Genomic DNA, 16,535 nt, shown 5'->3' on the forward strand with positions numbered 1-16,535 from the left:
CGAGGGCACTCAGAGTAGAATGAAAATCAAACAGTTTGGGGAAAATACGTGACCAATGAGACCAGAGGGGTCTGTGCAGATTCCAGGGCCATGGCTAGTTTTCCTGGGGGTGGGGGTCAGTCACCGACAACAATCTACCCTAAAGCCGAAGTCACTGAGTCACTGGGAAGCACTTCCAAATCTCTCCAGGCTGAGAGGTGTGGCTTCTGGAAAACAGACAATAGGATTTTAGGATTGGGGGGGATCCCAGAGAACTACTGTCTTATTTCATAGTTGAAGATAGATACGCCCAGGTTTATTAAGGGGTTACGAAGGGTAGTTCTCAGGCCAGAGCCCGGGTCCAAAGGCTCACCCTGACCCCTCACTCAGGCCTGGCCTTGGGTGAATCAGTGGTGCAGTCTGGCCCTGCCCTTTGGGGGATGCTTCTGAAAGATGAAAACCTGGTTCTTGGGGCCTTTCTGCAGGACTGCAGAGAGACCGACCACAGTGCACAGGGGTTAAGGTCTTATAACCCACCTACGCAGATGTGAGCAAGAAATTTGGTTCAGATAAATGAAAAAGAAACAGCTTAGAAAATTGTGACTGCCCAGGTCAGACAGGCTGCCACCCAGGGAGAACCTCTGAAGCCCATTTGGTCTCTGGAAGTATATGTAAATTCCGGCCCTTATTAACTTATCCAAGATGGGAGAGACAGGTTACCCTGAACTCCCAGGAGGGGCCTGTTCAAAACGTGTTTAAACCTCTAAACAAGGAGGTTTTCACCAGCACTGGCAGGTTCTAAGGAAAACAAAAGGGAATGTGGTTTATAATGTATCTGTGCAAAAAATATTGCAAAGAGGCATTAAACAGGAAATTCTCCGCTCACGATGACTGTCCCTCTCATAATACTGCCTCTCCCTCTCCTTCGTGCTACACAGGGGCCCCGGTGAACACAGGAAGATAATGAGGGTGCAAGAGCGTTGCAGGAGAGCAAGGGAGCAGGACAGTGGAAACTCGGGCTGAAGGTTGGGGCCCTGTGCTGCATCTCAACCCTGCAGCTTCCTGTAGGGCCTCAGGCAAGTGGGCCCAGAAGGATTCCACTAGAAAGGATGCCAACTGACAGATGACCCTCCAGGGTAACGTCTGTCTTGTTAAAAAGCCAATGAGAAGGTTCATAATTTTTTTTTTTTGTGGTACGCGGGCCTCCCCCTGCTGCGGCCTCTCCCATCGCGGAGCACAGGCTCCGGACGCGCAGGCCCAGCGGCCATGGCCTACGGGCCCAGCCGTTCCGCGGCACGTGGGAGTCTCCCAGACCGGGGCGCGAACCCGGTTCCCCTGCATCGGCAGGCGGACGCGCAACCACTGCGCCACCAGGGAAGCCGAGGTTCATAATTTTTTGCCATGGATGCACCTGTGTATGCTTCGCCCCAACTAGAGGGCAAACTTTCCAAGAACAGGAATTCACGTATTCATTCCACACATCTTCATTAAGTACCCACAACAGGCCTTTGCACAAATCGAGGGAATAATAAATATTACAGACATTGGATGAACAGCCAGGAGGAAAGTCACTGGAAAGTGGTGATGAGTCAGGGTCTGAACTCTCGCCGGCTCAGGGCGCTGAACAGCGGTGCCCGGACACCCCTGCACCCGGGCCGAGAGCCTCCTGCCTCACTCTTTGTCCCTGACCTCAGAAAACAGCGGGGTACACTTGCTGCCCAGAGACCAGGGCTTGGAAGCTGTCCGGAGGAGACTTGCACTTCTGAAACTTCTTGGCCGGAGAGCAGCAGACTCCGGAGCCAGCCCCCATTCTCGGGAGGGAGATCTCCTTCCTACCCGCTGGGCTGGGGTTTCAAAGGACACAGCACTTGGCCCTGAAGGCCCGGAGGGGGCGGGGACTGATTAAGGCGGCCACGGGCTCTGCGCCAGGTGAAGAAACGCTAGAGAGGATGCCACCTGCTGGCGAGGGGCCGCGACTCGCTCAGTGGGCGCAGCGGAGACCCGGAGCCTGGATGGGCAGAGAACAAGAATTCGGGCAGTTTTCCAAGCGGCTGGTTTTCTGCTGTCTCTTCAGGGTCGCCACCTCCTCGGGTTGAGCCCAGAGACCCGGTCCCCGGCGCGGCGCGCTCCGGACGCCGAGGTTCGCAGCGGGGGCGGCGGGCGTCCTCCCCCGGCCCCTCCTCTCCTCTCCCCTCGCGGCGCTCCGAGGTCTAAGCCTCCGCGCTTCTCCATCAGGTGGAGCCGTGCCTTTCGCCGCCTCCCTCCTCAGCTGCCTCCGCGCCGCGAACTGCGCGCAGGCACCTTACAGCGCCAGGAGGTTAACCGAGACCCCGGAGGAGGTGAGGCCGACGACCAGCCCAGGCGGAGACGGCGGGGCCGCCGTCGGGGCTGGCGCCAGAGCCCGGCCGGCTGTGGGTCCTGCAGGTACCGCTGTGGTTCTCGCTGCCCCACGTGGTGGCTGCCGAAGACTGCCCTGATTTTTCCGGCACTTGGGCTTGAAAGGCCTCCTGGTCCTTTTAGAGGCAGGCCTCTCACCACTTAATCCAAGCTTTTTTCCTTTCTGCGGGAGACCAGAGGCTGCGGGGCGGGGGCGGGGGGGGAGGGGAGGGGGATGGAGAAGGGAACAGGCCCAGCTGGCTGGGGGGTGGAGGGGGTGGGGGATCGGAGCCAGATTGAGAGTCAGGAGGCCAATCTCGGAACCAGGGGGCAAGGGAAACCAGGTCCTTCCAACCTCGTACTCCCCCCACCCCTCTTCTCCTGACCAAGAGTGAGTGTGTGTAGTTTGCAGGCGCCTGTAGGTCGGCCTGATTTTGGTGAATTGCCCAAGTCATGACCCTGGCCTTTTGACCCTGGTTTGTAGTATTTCCCTCCGGGGCTGAATTAAGCAAGTTTGGGCCCCAGGCCACCTAGGAATTAGCAATCAGAATTAACAACAGCTTAAAGGGTAAATGTCAGTTAAAACATCAAATGTTGCTTTGTAAGGCACAATCTACATTCTTTAATTATTAGTTTTCTTCACTGCAAGTTTGGCCTTAGGAATGACCCCCAGACCTGAAATTTCTTCCCACCCCTATAGATTCAATGGAAAGCTCCTACTAAAGTTACAGCACTATACATGCCATATTTTCACTCTTGATATGTTATTTGACATGTTATTTAGAATTATTATTCATCTTTTGCACGTGTTTCTGATTTGTCTCTTCTGTTTCATTGCGTTGTCTATTATAGCAAGTCCCTGGACTAAGGCAGTGCTGACACTTTGCTTCTGTACCTTGTTTGCTAATTTAGCTGATGGGGTGCCTCTTTTGGGTCCTCTTGCTCAGCATTGCTTATTTTCCCCCAAAAGTTTGCTTACAAATTTCCCTTTGATGTGTTTAACAGCCTCTAAAGGATGCAGTTAAATAAACTATTAAGAATAGAAGAGTCAACAGGGCAGACACCTACTAATCTGTAGATCTTTGATGTCAACAACCAGATGTAAGATCCTGATAGCACACACTTTCACATGTGCCCCTTCTCTCTTTCTTGTTCATAAATACTAAGGGATGTGTTTTTTAAAGTTAAGATCCACATGGAAACTTGGAATGTACCTTGCAATCAGCAAAGTCCCCAAAATATGTAATACTGTTGGAAGGAAAGCTAAGTTTCCCAAAAAACCTCCCCAAGGTCCAGTGACTGATGAAAGTAATGATTGATTTTATAATTGCATGCCACAAATCGAGTGAGCATCTTTCATTTCCCTCTCCTGACTCATTACCTCCCCTTCTTCTGCCTAATGCTGTATAATTTTATATGTTGCTTTGTAACTATCCTTACAGTTTGTATTTTATGTGTGTACTCTGCTTCCACACTAAATTATGAGCTCCTGAAGGCATGGACTGTGCCTGCAGTTTTACTTCCCCCAATGCCCTGCTTATACCAGGCATATCTAAATATCTCTCAAATAAATAGACCTAGATAAATTTGCTTTGATATCCGGGAGGAAATAGAGTTTGATTTGAGTGTGAGTTTCATGACAGGTGAAAGACCTGAAGGTTCTTAGGAGGCAGTTGCCTGTGACCTTGGCCTCTCCTTCACAGTAGGATTCACAGCACCTCTTGGAGAAAAGACACGCTCAGAGTGATGGGGTGCTCCTTAGAGGAGAGACTCCAAATGCAAAGCCAGCCTGCTCCCCTATCCTTGGTAGGAAATGCACAAACCAGGATAATAATAATAAATGGGTATGTGTCATAAATCTACCTGCTTTCCCTCTAGTTCCTTCATTTTGTTTTCTAGGAGTATGGCAAAGCAAAACCAAGGTGCAAACGTTCCCAGCTTATTACCTAACCCCCTCCTAGGAAAGTCTCAAAAATGCAAAGCATGCTTATCTTTTCCCCAACTCCGAGACTCCTGCCGCACACACTGGCCAAGTCTTTCCTGGGGAAAGATGTATGCCCCCTTGCCTCTTGCTTTTCCCCATCCAGCCCAGTTTCCAGAACCCCCGTGCAAAGGCAAGGCAGGCGTATTGTAGTGGGGGTACGTGCATCCAGCCATCCTTCACTCCTATAAACAACATTATGTCCTGTGGACAAAAAGTCACAGCTCCGCTCCCTGTTCAAGATGTCTTTTGGTCAATAATGGTGGCAAAAGCTGAATTTCCCCCTATGTAGGGGGGAAAAAAGAAGGAAAGAAAGAACAGGACCTCCCCTGCACCACGGCCACCCTGCGTTTTGCATAGATCGCCTTTCACCAAGTATTTCCTCTTTAATTATGACCTGTTTCCCCTCCCTCTCCCCCCGCCCCAGCTTCAGTGAAAGGAGCCCTTCTGTCACTCGTCACTCTCTCCCTGGCTCGCTCGCGCGCTGGCTGTGGGAGGAGCCGCCGGAGGAAGCTGTGTGCCTGGGATGCCGAGCGCTAGAGGATGGAGCTGCTCCGAGAGGGGACGTCGCTGACAAGCCCGGCTTCCCGAGACGGCTAGAAACAGGCGACTTGCCGCGGCTGGCTGCGGATCCCCTGAGGCACGCAGCCCGAGGCCACCCGGAGGGACCGACGTGCAGACAGATGGTCGGCGCGAGCCCGGGAGGACCGCGGCGGAGGCAGGGCACCGCGAGCCGCCGAGCAGGAGAAAGTCACCGCGAACCCAAGTTGCCCCGCCGGCTTCTCCTCGGCGCGTGGAGGAATGAGACCTCTCCAGCTCGACCTGCTGTTCGTCTGCTTCTTCCTCTTCAGCCAAGGTAGGACCCGTGCGCCGCTGGAGTTGCAAAAAAAAAGTCGGCGGGGTTGTCAGGGCGCGCGAGGCTGCGGGCAGGAATGTGGGCAGGCTTCGGAAACTCGAACTGATGGATGCGTCTCCCGGTGCCCGGCCGAGAGGCACCGGCAGTGCCTCTTTGCCTTTGAAAATGCAACAAAATGGTACTGTTTATTTTCCTTTGGAAGGCAGGGATACCGGAGGGGAGGGTGACTTTCTCCCCTCACTTGTCAACATCCAGCTCAAACTCCCCAATGCAAATGAGTTCTTTATGCTCCCGGTATGTTAATTAGGCGGCATCTCTGTGGCTGTGCGGCGCTGAACTTCTGGGCGCCTCCTCTCTTCCAGACGCAGGTTGGAGAAGAGGGCCGTGAAGGAGAGCTTTGTTTACGTGACTGTTTCAGCACGAATAAGGTCGGGCTGGCACGGGTGTATTCGGAAGGGAATGCGTGTGGAGGGGTCTGCGATGACGGAATGGACCGTGGGGGAGTTGTGCAACGTTTGGGAAAAGCTTCTCTAGAGTTTCATTGAGCGTAATCGGCTTCTCTGAATACGACTGCATTCTGAGTCCTACACAGCACTAGATTTCAGGGCATACGATGAAATTCCGCCCGTGATACTGATTGCTTCCTTTCTGCAGCTTAGCAGGGGCAGAGAAGCTGGTGGACTTTCCGAAAAGAACTTGGCCACCTCGGGCTCCCTGCCCCTGGAAGCCTTGGGGCCCGTGGCGGTGGAGGGCAGGGGGGGGCCGTTGGGGAGATGGATGGCCAGTGCCCGCAGAGCCAGCGGTATCCGAGTCACCTGTGGAATTGAGTTTGAGGGACAAGTCAGTCGGTTCCTTCCCCCGCGCTTCTGGAATGCCGGCGCCGTCGCTGCCATCTGAGGCGGCATTTGTGCTATAGCCAGCACAGCTCTGGGAGGAACAGGACTCTCAGAAAAATCCACAACAGAGCGTGTCCATCTGTTGATTAAATGAAGGGTAAAAGTTTTTGAGAAAGCACAGCACTGCCATGGGTGGCTGGCTTTGCAAGCAAACAGCATGTCTCCCTTTCTTCCCCTGTCAGGGAGAAGCCAGATGAGAGCAGAAACCCACACCTCCTTCCCCAGCTCCTCCACTGCTACCTGTGGTCGCTGCAGATTCTCCCGCTGTCAAACTTTGCTTCTGACCATCCTGATTTAACCTGGGGGCCCTTCCCACACCTGAGTATGCATGTATCCCTGCTTGTGTGTAATTCTAATGTACGCAGACACACACTCATGTATTCATGTGGTTTTGTGCCTCTCACCCGGGCTCCCTACAGCAGCAGGAAGATAAATTGCCTTCCCTAGAGTTTTTGGGCTGAATGAATAAGAACTATCTCAGAACACTGGTATAGAAACCTTTGGGCTGTATTACCGTTTTGTGAGATGACCCTCTTTCGTGGGTGTGTGTGTGCGTGCTTATGGGTCACACCTACACCGACACACATGCTAACTCTCATTCTCCTTTGCCTCTTACCAATTCATTCACTCAGGGAGTTACACGTAGAATCCCTAAGTAGAGAATCCAACCATCCCCCCCTACACCCAGGTTCGTGGAACCAGTGCACGTTTTACTCTCTCTGTTGTTTATGTTCTTAGAAGCTTGAGCCGAGACTCTTGTCTAGATTGACACAAGAAGCCTATAGGTGTCTGAGTGCCTCTCTGGCTGTCGGAATCATCACAGCGTGCACCTTCTGCTTTGCTTATTCCTTTCTCAGTACAGAGCTGTTTCTTGATTGCCTTATATAAATCTTTAAATATTTACCTATGGAGGTTAAATGCTCTGTTTCTTCTATCCTAAGCCCCAAGAGCACTAGGAAGGAACCACAGCATCATGCAGTTCATAGTTCCTTGTTATTCCTGAGTTTTCTGAGCTTGGCCAGCTGTGCCCACCCCACCAAATGGTAGATGCATAGTCCACGGGACTCCAAAACAAGTCTAAAGAAAGACAAGGAGACCAAAGTGGACGTAGCCAATCAGAATCCCCTACATCACCGGACACTGTAGGGTAGGTTCCTTGAGTAGATGGTGTCTCACTGCAGGAATTAAGGGTCAAGTGGGACAGTGTTTAATGGAGTTCACTGGAATAGAATATCTTTCGACTTGATCTGGGGGCATTGATTTGAATGTGGATGTTGTTTTGAGTATTGTGAATTCCCCAGAGGATTCCATTTGACCCTCTACACATATATGCTTAATTCGTATGCTATGCCCAACTCCTGCCTGGTGCCATATGTTTATCGAGTTATCAGATAGAGAGTGTACACTTTCAACAGGTCACGAAGGGGGTAGCCCACAGGCTTTAGATGGCCCCCGCTCTCTCCTCCCCCGACTGCGGTTGCACCCCACCTGACACCCCCTCTGAGCGCCCCCGTCTGCTCCCACCTCCTGTGTGCCCTTCCTGCGGGGATGCTTTCCAAGGAGATGTGCAGAGACTCAGGGATGGCCCTCCACTCGGAGAAAACAAAGGCCCAGGGCTCTTCTGGGGGCCTTCTCTGGCGCTCTAGTGACACATCCATCTGCTGTCCAGCGCCTCTCACGGCGGGAAACTGCATATGCCGTTTTGAAGTCGCCGGAAACACAGTTCTCATGCCTCCCATACAGAGGGGCTGCTCCAAACAGCGCTCCGAAGACTTTAAAAGCAAAACATTTAGGTAAACTCTTAAAGGAAGTCATTTCAATCATCCTTTCTCTTGTAATTTGTTAAATATTTATTCACCTTTACTTTTTTTTCATTCCCCTTCGGAGAGTAAAATTAAGGTATACTTAATGGTAGTGATATGCTGTATCCCTTATCTTGTAAACTTTGGGCGTTTCATATAGGCTGAGATTAAATATGTATTGATCATTCTTAAGGTGGCAGTAGAAAGGCCAAACGGCATTCCTCCGTTCCCGCCGTGGCCAATGTCCCCGGGCCTGGCTCCCCACAAGGAAGTGGAGAGCTGCCGGCGTGCGCTGTCTGTGGGTTTCTCTCTTGCTGGGGATGCCTCTTCCCCAGCTGTCAGGACGGCGTGCTCTGTACAGAGAGGGATAATGTCACAGCACGCTTTGCCTCCCGCAGAGAAGAGGCATGGTCTGCGCCTGGGTGAAGAGGAGTCTATCCTCTTGTCATCCATACACTTAGAACTTGCTGTGTTTTTCCCTTTCTCATTTCGCTTTGCCCACAACGATTTCCTTCTGTGCCCTCCTTCATCTTCAAGAACCGTGCCATCCAGCCTGCACAGCCACGTCGTAAGTTGCTTTGGGGGGATGATGTTCTAGCAGGACTAGAACGGCGCCCTGCTTCCCGTCAGATCTCCGGTTCTGAGAGAGTTCGGGGAGTGTGCGGTCCTACAAACTCGGTGCCTCCTATTCGGCCGCTCCTAGGAAAGGTGTCCTCTTCTCCACTCTCTGACGTTTTGCTCTAGCATCCCAGAGTGTCCTGTCCTGCCTAGTAACTTTGTGGGCCTGAAAGTTCCGATTCTGGGGAGTCCAGCTCCCTTGTTGGCTTTACATATGCACCACACTGCTCTGAATGTGTTGGGGTGAGAGTGAAAACTTGCACTTACCTGTCAATGGCATCCCTGAGTTGAGGATTAGTCCGCGGTGTCCTCTCCCTGTTGGGAAGAATCTAAGCCACTTGCTCTCCTAACTTGCTGGCAGGAATCACCAAGAGGGGCTGTCAGATGGCCGTCAGAGGGGCAGAGGTTCTTGGTGACGCGAATCTCCAAGGGAACAGGAGAGCATCGAGCAGACAGAGGGTAAGGTAGAGTGTGAATGGAGAGAGGTAGCCAGGGGGAAGGGGACCCGGGGGGGTGGTGACAGAAAGCATGGGAAGGGATGAGCAAGGGCAAGAGACTTCAACTTGCAAGAAGATCCCTTGGGGAGGGCAGGGAGGGGTCTCAGCAAACAGCGCGAGCACAGCCGAGGCAGCCAGAAGTATGGAGGGGATCCGAGGGGGGTACAGGCCGAGAAGGTATTGGAAAAGGAAATTGGGAATGAACAGCAACTTTGGAAACATTTATCCTTCCCCAGAAATGTCGCAGAACAAGAGATAGCGCAAGTAATAAGTGTGAGACTTCCCCCACCGGCACCCCATGTGATCTGATGGCTTGTCTAGAGGGGGAAGAACCACTTCTTTTGTCCTGGAAGGTCAGTGCACAGCTGCCAAGGGTGCGGGACCCCTTCTTTCACAGATCGCCTGGGTGTGGGGAACTGGGACATGTCTGTTGGGCCTGGGGGTGGTCACTGTGTCTGCTGCCCAGCAGGGAGCTGTCAGTTGCCAGCCAGACCTATAGAGGAGGGAGGAGATATGTCCCAGGGGGAGAGGGGTGTGTGGTGGGGTCAGGGCCTTCACGCTGCGCTCAGAGGATCCCATAGAGCCTCCCTCTTGGGTCACAAAAGGCAGATCTCGCTTGGAACATGGCAGCAGTGAGCTAGGCATGCTACCAAGGGGCAGCAGCTCTGCCTGGGGTGCCAGTGTTGGTAGGAGCCAGGGCCAGTGGGGACGGGGTGGAGCAGGGCATTAGGCCTGAAGATGCAATTTTTCTTTTTTGTTCAGCCCAGTGGGGGTGACTTAGGAGGCATTATATTGCAGACCCAAAAAAGCCCATAAATAATCCTGAGTGAATTCAAGAGATTTCAATAGCAAAATAATAACAATATAATGATTCCTTTGATTTTCAGAGTACTTTTCTTCCAAGGAGATAAAAAGATAAACTGTTTTGGAAACATGAACGGGGGAAAGAAAATTGCCCGCGATGGAGGATTGGGGAGGAGGGCCAGGAGCACTCATTTCAGGATGTCCATGAAATTGGGGGTGGGGACAGTTACACAGCCTTAGGCATCCTTTCTCGGCTACAGTCCTCATCCTTGTAAGCTGTTGAGATGACTTTTGGGTGTAAAACCAGTGCAGGCCTTTTAAATCTGGGTCAACCTAGAAATAACGGGGTGCCGAATTCCTTCCCCCCCGCCCCCGGAACAGGGCCGTTCTAATTCAGCAGTGGAGGGGGTCAGTAAGACCGTGAACTTGCTGGAATCCACACTTGGAGTCTCACCACGGCACCGATCCTGACCTTAATGGCGGTTCTCACAGCAGTGTGATCGGGGCCCCAGTCTTCCCTCAAGGTCAGTGGACTCTCCAGCATTCATGGTGCAGGGTCTGGCTGGAGCTGCTGCCCTGGGGATGCCTGTGCCCGCGGGTTTCCTATCACATCACTGCTAGTCACAAGGGAGCGGGGAGCAAAGCCTGCCAGCATCCTGTGCCAGGTTGTGATAGCTTTGCCCGGTATTCCAAATGGAGTGGGATTTTATTTCCAGCTAGGGGAGTGACGCAGAGTCTACTGCATTGAGACGGTACAGCTCTGTATGTCATCGTGTGTCATTTTCTTTTCCCCGGGGGAAAGCCAGAATCCAGTAAGGTCAGCCCGTCAAATAGGAATATAGATATGCCTCATGGATCGCTGGAATACTTCTGTCACGTTCACGCAAAGAATGCTGTGTCCTGCTCTCTGCTGACCAACCCACGCAGTTGCCATAGACTAGGGATCTCCACCACCACGTTAACATTAACTTTCATTAACTTTCGACTTCTAACCCACTGAAAGAGCTAGGGGTCAAATATGGCGCTTTTTTTGGTTTGTTTTTCCTCCTCTTCCAATGGTAAACAGGAGTATTCTGGCTGTATACTTCTAGAAGTCAGTAAATGTCAACATTAGGCAAGTGTTTCCTTTGTGTAGTTGCAATGTAGCATAAGCTGCTTGGAAACAGATGTCTTCCATAAGCACACAGTGTTTCCGTGAGGACACTGCATACCACTATGAGGATTAAATAGATGTCAGCTTCCCCTGGGCACATTGGTAACAAGTTAAAGCCACGGAAATAGTGGCCAGCAGGAGTGACTCCTGCTCCTTGCAGAGTTATTGTGTTGCAGCCCTGGCTGGGGCATGGAGCCTGGGAGATGGACACTCATCCTCTCCTGGCTGAAATCAAGGCAAGGAGTAGCCAAATGTAGATACCTCCCGACACGCCGTGGGGAGGTTTCTCCTGACAGCCAAGAAGCCGTACCGTGCCCACTTTCAAGCCTCCTCCCATGCGTGAACCCGCTCTCCACACACATGAACGCCTGCCCGCATGCACGCACCCACATACCACTTATTGCTACGGTGTAGTGATATCCAGAACTTAGAACAAATCAGCCATTTTCCTCAAATGCAGGATGAGCTTTTCCCCTAATCTTCCCCCTGGTGTGGGTGTCCTCCTGGGCAAAGGGATGGAGATTTGCCTGAGGTTGTTTTTCAATCACTGAAACCCACGCTGCCATGGCACGCCTTTGTCATTATTAAAAGGAGGCGTGCCCATCAGGCTGGATTATCTAGGTGGTCTGCTTGCTTGGCCTGTGTTCACTGGACAGTTGTTGCAAGTTCACGTTCTTTCTAACGAGTGCCTAGAAGACAGGAATTTGAAATCTGACACTGACAGCAGCTGCAGCAGTGACAACCAAACATCATTTTCGCCTTTCCACACTCTTCCCCAGGGGCTCCAGAGGGTCCGTGTCTCAGAGGGCCCCATTTCTTACTCCTTCCTTTGTGATTAAGTAGCATTTTATGACACCAGAGCTCAGCCTGTCCGCTCAGCCAGCCCTCATTGGGGGCCTCCTACGTGGTGGGCACACTGTGCCAGGGACTTTTGATGAAAAGATGACTGAGACTGTGTTTCTGCCCCAGGGGAGCTCTCAGGCTAGTCAAGGAGCAAACAGTCGGACTTGTCGTTACAATTCAACAGCTCAGAGTAGTCAGAGTGTTCTGAGAGCATCAGGAATGGCTGAAGGTATTAAGAAGGGCTGTGCAGAGGAGGTGACTTGATCGTAAAAGATGTCTAGAGTTCTCCCGATGATGCAACGAAAGATGGTCCCAGGCGGTACCTCAGATGTGTGCACAGGCCAGAAGGTGGGACAGACAGAATGTCAGGGTTCAGAAGCACTGGTTTGTATGGGGGCTAGACTTCTGGGTGTTGAGGAAGCTTGTGAATGGTCGTGAGTACCATGCTAAATGTTTTGAGGATGGATCGTCAGAATTAAGTCTATTCTTTAGAAACATCATTAGTAGCTTATGGGTCTGTAATCCTCTCTATACCATGGGTTCAATGGACAAAATAAAGAGAGAGGGCTTCCCTGGTGGCCCAGTGGCTGAGAGTCCGCCTGCCGATGCGGGGGACGCGGGTTCGTGCCCCGGTCCGGGAAGATCCCACATGCCGCGGAGCGGCTGGGCCCGTGAGCCATGGCCGCTGAGCCTGCGCGTCCGGAACCTGCACTCCGCAACGGGAGAGGCCACAACAGTGAGAGGCCCGCGTACTGAAAAAAAAAAAAAAAAAAGAATGGAAGAGTCGAGATGGACAACAAGGTCCTACTGTACAGCACAGGGAACTATAGTCAATATCCTGGGTTAAACCATAATGGAAGAGAATATAATATAGAACATATATCTATGTATAATTGATTCACTTTGTTGTATAGCAGAAATTAACACAACATTGTAAATCAACTATACTTCAATAAAAAAAAAATAAAGGGAGTCTCCTAAAAAAAAAAAAAATAATGATAATGGAAGAGTCAGATTGGAGGGTAGACTAGATAACATCGGAATTCTCTCCAATTCCAAGATTTCCTAAATATTATCTATTCACAACAAGCTATTTATTTTGGATAATACATTCTTCTACCATCTTCTATCATCTAGAAAGTAGATGATGGGTTATAGATCTCTTTGTCCAGCTCCTTTTCTTGCAGGTGTGCCAGACGGATTCTTTGGGTTGCTGGTGGTGGCAGCAGCGGTAGCAATGATTATGGTATCAGAATGATGATGATGATATTTAGCGTTTGTGTAAAGCTTCACGCGTTGCTCGTGGCTTTCCACGGGTGCTGCTTCGTTCGTCACCGTGATAACAGCGAGAGGCGGCCACTGTCACTATCAGGCCCTCAGAAGGGTTCCTTTGCTGACCGCGCTCACCACCCCCCCGCCCACTGCGTTGTCGAGAAGCCTCTCGCTTCTCAGGAGGCTGCCGGATCCACGCCAGCAGCACTGACAGACGCATGAGAGGACCCTAAGCTGGGGCCTGAGATGAGCCACGTTCTTAGCACTTGTGCAAATCCTCAGTGTCTAGGCACAGGCGAGGGCTTTAGGGGGGGTCCCCTATGAAAACTGGGGAGTTGACCTCTGAACCGTGACGCCGCATCGCAGCTCTGTTGCTTTTTGATCGACTCCAGGCTCTTCCTGAGCTGGTCCCTTCCTCTCTCTGGCCTTCAGCTTTACCTTGAAGGCCCGAGGTTTCCAGGCCCCTCCACCTGGGGAAATGACAGGCCAGCCTTTTGGGCTGAATAGCAACCACGGAGCTGCTGCTTGGGTAGCTCCTTTCGTAGCTGTTCTGACAAAAACAAAAACAACCAAAAAAAGCCAGGGGCTTTACTTAACTGGTTGGTTAAAATCTCCGTTTCTTTTTATCGCCCTGGTGCCTAGCACCCTAGTCGGCATATGGGAGGCTATGAATAAATATCGACTATTGGAATAAAATGGTGAGGAAAAATGAAAGAAAAGAACAAGGTTCCTCTGACCCCCCCGCCCCGCATCACCACACACCACAGCAGAGGCTGAGACGCCCTCCCCCCCCCCCCCCACTGGAAGACGGAGGAAAGACCCTGACAGTTTAAAGTGTGGTCTTGCCCTGTAGGAAGATGTTCCTCTCCCACCAAGGCCTTGAATGACCATCGGGTCACCAGGAACACTGCCAAGAGAAACACCCTCTGGCAGCCACCCACTCCTCCCAAGAAACAATCGGGCCTCTGTTCTTTAATGTGTGTCAGTTCCCATCTCTGTCAGTCACCTGCACATGTCACAGGTGATGCAGCTCCGGTGCAGCGTGACAGGCCACCTGAAGAACAAGGTCCCTCTGACCCCCCCACCCCCCGCATCACCACACACCACAGCAGAGGCTGAGACGCCCTCCCCCCCCGCCACTGGAAGACGGAGGAAAGACCCTGACAGTTTAAAGTGTGGTCTTGCCCTGTAGGAAGATGTTCCTCTCCCACCAAGGCCTTGAATGACCATCGGGTCACCAGGAACACTGCCAAGAGAAACACCCTCTGGCAGCCACCCACTCCTCCCAAGAAACAATCGGGCCTCTGTTCTTTAATGTGTGTCAGTTCCCATCTCTGTCAGTCACCTGCACATGTCACAGGTGATGCAGCTCCGGTGCAGCGTGACAGGCCACCTGTCATCCTCGGCAATGCTGGGAGCTATGACAGCTTCCGAGTGACACCGGGCCCGGTTGGCTCATCATGCGGGCGTTCAGGGAACAGAAACTTAGAGCTCTCTCCCGGGGACCCATCCCGGTGCCGCACAAGGAGTGACGGCCACCCTTCCTTGCCTGCCTGCCCTCGTCCCAGAGGAAGAGCACCTGCCAATTAATCTCCCAGTGGCTTTGTTCTCCACATCCTACGACCCGCGCTTTTCTGTGCCTGCTTAAGGATGCTGGGGTCTACCCCACGTTCACGGGGAGTCCCATTTCTTCGGGGAGCTAGACTCTGAAGCCTCCTTCTTGCATAAGACACTGCGCCCCTGTGATGGGGCCTGGGGAGAGAGGGCTTGTGTTTGTCTTGGGACCATATCGGTCAAGAGCTGGCAGAGCAGAACGTTGTGGGATCTGAAACCGGGTGAGCAGTGCAGTTCCTACATCTGCCTGACGGTGGCAGCAGCAGCGCTTGCAAAGCCCAAGAATGAGCTGAGAGCAGGAGGCCCAGGGCTGCCTCGTAGTACCAGGAAGAGAGTCAGGGTGCCCGGGCAACGGAGCTGGGCAGCTGAGGGCGTGCAGAGGGCATGGAAGGGAAGGGCAGGCCTTCCGGAGGGCAGCAGCTCCCCAAGGAGGCTCACTTCCTTTCTTCTCTTTCTGATGGATGTGAGGGCAGAGCGTTAAGGGGGACGCCTGTGTAGAGTGGCAAGAGGTATGTGGACGCATATCAAAATGCTCGAGGGGCTTGGAAGAACTACAGAGAGAGGGGCTAGAGAGCCCCCGCTAGCGGGGTCGCTGTCTGCGGTGATGTCTGTCCTGAGGGTGATGGATGGGTTAGTCCTCCCAGGAGGGCGGCTGGCAGCCAGGAGCCCCACTTCTCCCCGGGGAGCCCAGTGCCCCTCCCAGGTGTTTGCCCCTTTAATGATCTGGGAGCCAATATTTCTGCTGCTGAAAAAGCCAAACAGACGTGCTCAAAGTGGTCCTCACCATCCCTGATCTCGCGGGCAGGGTCGAGAGGAGCTATTCTGTTTTCACCTCTGGACAGAAACAGGCACCATTTAAAAATTGCCATGCGCCATGGCTGCTTGTTTGAAAGTGTGTCTTTCCAGGCAGGGTAACCGGATCCTGACACAGGCACGGCTAGCTGATGCCCTGCGCTCTGTCGGAGGGAAAGGGAGGAGTCCTCTTGGCCCCAGGAACACCTTACCTCTTCCTTTATCTTCTAGGGGGAGGTAGCTGCCTTATTCACCTTTTGAGAATTACAAGCGGGTTGGACCCATGCCCGGGGTCGATCCACGGGTGGCATAAGCTTAGTGAGATGTGGGATGAAGGACGGGCATCCCTCTCTTGTCTTCTCTGTGTGGCCTGAGGGGCTGGTAGAACTGGCTGTTTATGTTGTCTGAAATCGTCAGACATTGTGTGACTGTCCATTAGGTTTTGGTTGCCAGTGGGATTTTATATGAGGTTTGCTCAAGCCAGAGCAGCCTCCGACACCTGAGTCACCACCACTTGTCCCTTGCTGCTTTCTCAGGAGCGTGGAGAGCTGCCATCTGCCCAGTCCTCACTGTCTGTCTTCCTAGGGGTGGGGGAGGGCGCAGTGGAGTTGGGAGGACATAGGATGCTCTGTCCATACTACTAACAGGTCCGCTGGCATGTGGCAGGTGATACCTTGAGCATCTCATATCAGAAAAGAAAACTGTTGGCATAAGGTTTGCAAAACCTTGTTTGAAACTGCAGATGTGATGCTAACACAGGTCAGAGAGGAAACATAGAGCTGCATAATTTGAGAATTTGCTAAAAATAATAGAGATAGCTCTCTTCCCCACATAAAAAGATGTTACAGCAACGTGGTATGTGCCCTTTGTCCCCTGCCTTCCTGGCCCCCCGATTTGGCCACCTGCTCCCCTTTCTCCTTTTACAGACACGACCCTCCCTCTGGGATCCTTCAATAGAGAGGGGAAATGGTGAGAACAGAGAAGAAGTAAAACTTCTAATAGTCTCATTGTGTTTCTCTTTCTGCTACTAACACCTGCGGTTGTTGAGCTGG

General features: G+C 52.3%; 1 protein-coding gene across 1 annotated transcript; it reads right to left on the reverse strand.

Annotated features, from left to right (window-relative positions):
* Positions 1-1,591: 1,591 nt before the first annotated feature.
* Positions 1,592-2,211, reverse strand: LOC102980996 (putative uncharacterized protein KIRREL3-AS3). The gene is given in 4 exon segments (XM_024131184.1): positions 1,592-1,658; positions 1,660-1,693; positions 1,940-2,177; positions 2,179-2,211. Coding segments are annotated over 4 exon segments (372 nt in total).
* Between the last annotated feature and the right edge of the window lie 14,324 nt (positions 2,212-16,535).

The sequence above is a fragment of the Physeter macrocephalus genome, chromosome 16, assembly GCF_002837175.3.
Source record: "Physeter macrocephalus isolate SW-GA chromosome 16, ASM283717v5, whole genome shotgun sequence".
In the NCBI taxonomy this organism is placed as follows: domain Eukaryota; kingdom Metazoa; phylum Chordata; class Mammalia; order Artiodactyla; family Physeteridae; genus Physeter; species Physeter macrocephalus.